General features: G+C 38.5%; 1 protein-coding gene across 1 annotated transcript; it reads left to right on the top strand.

The window, feature by feature from the left end:
- The first annotated feature begins 887 nt into the window (after positions 1-887).
- Positions 888-1862, top strand: LOC125282580 (olfactory receptor 5T1-like). The gene has a single exon (XM_048217664.2). The coding sequence runs from the start codon at positions 888-890 to the stop codon at positions 1860-1862; it is 975 nt and encodes a 324-aa protein (XP_048073621.2).
- Positions 1863-5152: the final 3290 nt, after the last annotated feature.

Genomic DNA, 5152 nt, shown 5'->3' with positions numbered 1-5152 from the left:
CTGTAGATGGAAACTACTAGAACAGGATAATTGCCAGAAAAAAAATGATGTAAATGATTTTGGTGGAAAAGGCAGCCTTGTATAAGCTGAGATGCCGAACTTACCCCATTTCCTAGTCATCTGGAAACCTGTTAAAATTAAATAATTTCCATAGTATTTCTCATTTATTTTTTAAATATTTATATATTTGAGAGAAAGAGAGAGAGAGAGGGAGAGAGTGTGTGTGTGTGTGTATGCATGCAAGGGAGGGAGGGGCAGAAGGAGAGACTCTTCAAGCAGACTCCCCACTGAGCATGGAGCCCCACACAGGGCTCCCTCCCACTACCCATGAGGTCATGACCTGCACCAAAACTAAGAGCTGGATGCTCAGGTGACAGAGCCGCCTAGTCTCCCTAGTATTTCTCATTTAAATTCAACACAAGCTTGTGATATAAGTGTACTTGCTCCCATTTTAAGAGTTGCAAATATTAAAGAAAGGACTTTCATGCACATGGTAGCAAATCCAGAACTAGCATTCAGGTGTGGACTTTCCACAATTATACTTTAAGACTCAAATATTCCTACGTTTATTCATCATTGTGAATTTTAAGATTATTCAGTATGAAAAATACAATAAAGAATGGAACAGAAAATGATGTAGACAATAAACTGTTTAAGACAACAGGATATTTTTAACTTGACAAATGTAGTCAATGGCTGAAAAAAAGCATTTCTTCCTTTATTTAACAGCAACATGCAACCACATGGGACCAACATCTTGATTGCTGCCTATTTTATCAGCGGCCAGGAAATCATTATATCCTGGTAAGAAACAAATATGCGGACGTAATTGGCTAGACTCCATGTTCACAAGATATTGCCTTTAGCCCCTCAAGAAAAAAAGTGCAATGCCAGGGTTTCCATCCGATTTCGGTTTATACAGGATTCAGATGGAAAACGTGACTGAAGTCACCACGTTTATACTGACGGGCTTCACAGATGATATTGAGCTGCAGGTCTTCCTATTTGTACTATTTCTGGCCATCTATCTTTTCACGCTGGTAGGAAATTTGGGAATGGTTATATTGGTCATTGGGGATTCCCGGCTCCACAACCCCATGTACTATTTTCTGAGCGTGTTATCATTCCTGGATGCCTGCTATTCCTCAGTTGTCACCCCAAAAATGTTAGTCAATTTCCTAGCAGAGAACAAAGCCATTTCCTACCTTGGATGTGCAGCCCAGATGCTTCTCTTTGTCACTTTTGGGACCACAGAAAGCATTCTCCTGGCTGCCATGGCTTATGATCGCTACGTAGCGATCTACAACCCTCTCCTGTATTCCGTGAGAATGTCACCCAGCGTCTATGTGCCACTCATCGTGGCTTCCTATGTCGGTGGCATTTTGCATGCTTCTGTACACACGGTGGCCACGTTCAGCCTCTCCTTCTGTGCGTCCAATGAAATTAGACATGTGTTCTGTGACATACCTCCGCTCCTTGCCATTTCTTGCTCTGACACCCACACAAACCAGCTGCTGCTCTTCTACTTCGTGGGCGCTATTGAGATAGTCACTATCCTGATCGTTCTCATCTCCTATGGTTTCATTCTGTTGGCCATTCTGAGGATGCGTTCTGCTGAGGGGAGGCAGAAAGTCTTCTCTACGTGTGGCTCTCACCTAACTGGAGTGTCAGTTTATCATGGAACCATCCTCTTCATGTATGTGAGACCCAGTTCCAGCCACGCTCTGGACCATGACATGATAGTGTCGATATTTTACACAATTGTGATTCCCATGCTGAATCCCATCATCTACAGTTTGAGGAACAAAGATGTAAAAGAGGCGATGAAGAAATTGTTTGGTAAAAATTGGTTATCTCAGTAATGTATACTGTTCACGTTGACCAGTAAATTAAGAAAAGTTGAGAATAATATTTATTGTCTTAATATTAAAATGATAGTGAATGTATTAGTTTGCTCAGACTGCCATACCAAAGTGCCACAGACTGCTGGCTTAACAACAGATATTCATTTCTCACTGTTCCAGAATCTACAAGTCTGAAGGTGCAGGAGGGAGAATTTCCTCTGAGGCCTCTCTCCTTCACTTGTGGGTGGCATTCTTTTATTTTTTTATTTATTTTTTAGTGGCAGTCTTTTCTTTCGATTTCCACATGGTCATTCCTCTCTGTGTCTCTGTGTTCTGAATATACATACGTGTGTGTGTGTGTGTGTGTGTGTGGACACTGGTATGTATTTATTAAATATAAATATATTCACATGTACACATATTTATTATATACAAGTATATTTATACTGGAAGAGTCACATATGCATGTGATCTTTCCTTTAAAAGCTATAGTATTGCCTTTCACCCACATGTGAGTCAAACTTGATAGTCTCCCATAGTTGCAGTTCTTAATAACTTTATAATTATATCTGACTAGCTTGAAGAAATACCACCCAATTGATAGCAAAAGTCCAGCTCACATAATCCCAGTCCACTTCCCTAGAGTCTCTGGCATCTGTCTCCTGACAAACGCACTCTGCTCCATCCTTGTCTGTGCATTGGCGGCAGGGGGCACAGTCAATACATTTAAACTCTGGTGTCATTACCAAGCCGCTTGTGAGGGTGCATCTCTCCCCTTTTTGTTAGTTCATTGAGATGGTGGACATTAAATCCATTTTCACTTCCTCACAAAATACAGAGACCAGGCATTAGCATTTACCAAGATTATACTTAAACCCAAGTTTGACGAAAGACAGGCACACTTCAGAGAGTGACATACAGCAGCTGGCAGAAGCTAAGCTAAGCCCGAGCCCATCTTTGTGGGTTTTCCTGGAACCCTCTGCAGCCTCAGCCTTGGCTCTGATTCTTTTGACCATCATCACCCTTGATGCCCTTAGAGATGCCACCACGCCTCAGTGCCCAGACCCAAGAACCACGGTATAGAAATTCACCCTGACTGTACTCATGTTCAGTCCTGCTTCCAACAGACCTCATTTTCATTGAGGGCAGGCGTCCTTCAAAGTTAATTAACTGGAAATGGTTTTGGTTTTCTATCCCTCCCTCCTTCCTTCCTTAATCTTCATTATTATTTTTTTTTTAAGATTTTATTTATTTATTTGAGAGAGAGAGAGAGAGTAAGAGAGAGCACAAGAGGGAAGGAGAGGGAGAATCAAGTTCTCTGCTGATCAGGGAGCCCGACATGGGGCTTCATCCCAGGACCCTGGGGTCATGACCTAAGTGAAAGGCAGATGCTTAACTGACTGAGCCACCCAGGTGCCCCTATCATTACTATTATTTTTAAGTGTTAAAATCCATTTGGTTCCAATAAGATGATCTCCTTAGAACACAGAACACAACGTAAGGATATTTCCCTAAAGTGGGATTGTTAAGTTTAAAACAACCTTAACTATACAAATATAGATAATCTCTTACAACATCATATACTCCAGCACCCCCAATTTTTCTTCTTTTCTTTTCTTCTATTTGGAAGGTTCTCCCAGCTGCCATTCACATGACTTATTTTTTAAAATGCCTTTTCTTAGTGAGGATTTCATTGATTACATTATGATAATTGCAATTTACTTCCATTGACCATCTTCATATTCTTTCTTTCTTGAATATAACTATTGCATTTGTCCCTGTTTCATATAATATACACCTAATTTATATTTGATTTATTGTCAATTGATTTTCCAGACACATATATTTGGAACACTGTCTGATACATATTGTTGCTCAGTAAATATTCCCTAAATGAATAAATATTTTACATACGAAATGGTCAAAAACATTTTTTAACTTAATGAAAGGATGCACGTGAAACAAGATAAAATGTTCTATTTAAATATTAGTTACTGTTCTAAGTTTTCTAGTTTATCTTTTTCCTTTAAAAGAAGTTCCTAAGAAAGTTAAAAATAGAACTACCCTATGACCCAGCAATTGCACTACTAGATATTCAGCCAAAGGATACAGAAAGACAGATTCAAAGGGCCCATGTACCCCGATGTTTATAGTAGCATTATCAGTAGTAGCCAAACTATAGAAAGAGCCCAAATCTCCATCTACTGATCAATGGATAAAGATGATGTGGGAGATATATATATATACTAGAGTGTAGTATGCTAAGTGAAATAAGTCAGTCAGAGAAAGCCAAATGCCCTATGATTTCATTCACATGTGGAATTTAAGAAACAAAGCAGATGAACATAGAGGAAGGAAAGAAAAGAGACAGTGGGAGGGAAGTAAACCATAAGGGACTCTTAACTATAGAGAACAAACTCAGAGGTGATGGAGTGAGGCGGGTGGGGGATGGGCTAGATGGGTGATGGGTATCAAGGAGGGCACTTATGATGAGCACTGGGTGTTATATGTAAGTTATGAATCACTAAATTCTACCCCTGAAACTAATTTCACATATATGTTAACTAACTAGAATTTAAATAAAAACTTGAAAAGAAAAGAAATAACAATATTTCCTCTTTCTATTGGTCTATTTTGCTGTTCTTTCCTAGCTTTCTCATTTGGGTACAATTTTCCAATGAATAGTGTGTCAGTGCAATCACACATATTTTATTATTTCATATTTTTATTATCAGTATTTCTGATTTTTCCTTTTTTTTTTTTTTTTTTACTTAGTAGTAGTTGAGTAACATCTAAAAATGCTTAAATGGAATAGTTTGAGAGTTTTTGAAAAATTTGTTAATCATATCCAAATAGCATGCAAGTTTTAAAAATTTTGTTTGTTCAGATCTTACTTTTAATCGATATATGGAAGTTTTCATAAATACTGCCCCTACACTTGTAAAGAGAGTGCAATGTCAAAGTCAAAGCTTTATACATACTTATCTACAAAAACAATTTCATCTAATATTTAATTTAAGCCTTTATGTCCTAATTAATGTTTTCTTAACTGAAAATATTTAATACAGCTGTATTAAGTTTCCTAAAGTTAGCAGGCTTCTTTCCATTTCTCTCTTTGCATCTGCTGTATGAGAACTTTCCTGTTTGGGATATGCGTTGCTACATTTCTATTTGCATAGTTAACTTTCACTGTGGATGGCAGAGCCCAAGTGTAGGCACCCAACCTCAGAGACAAAGGGATGTGGTTACCCCCTAGGACGGCAAACTTAAAGCAACAATCAGGGTCGCCCTACTTACTTACACACATG

Source organism: Ursus arctos, unplaced genomic scaffold (genome assembly GCF_023065955.2).
Source record: "Ursus arctos isolate Adak ecotype North America unplaced genomic scaffold, UrsArc2.0 scaffold_23, whole genome shotgun sequence".
In the NCBI taxonomy this organism is placed as follows: Eukaryota; Metazoa; Chordata; class Mammalia; order Carnivora; family Ursidae; genus Ursus; species Ursus arctos.
The sequence above is the reverse complement of the archived record's forward strand: the minus strand, read 5'-3'. Positions and strand labels throughout refer to the sequence as shown.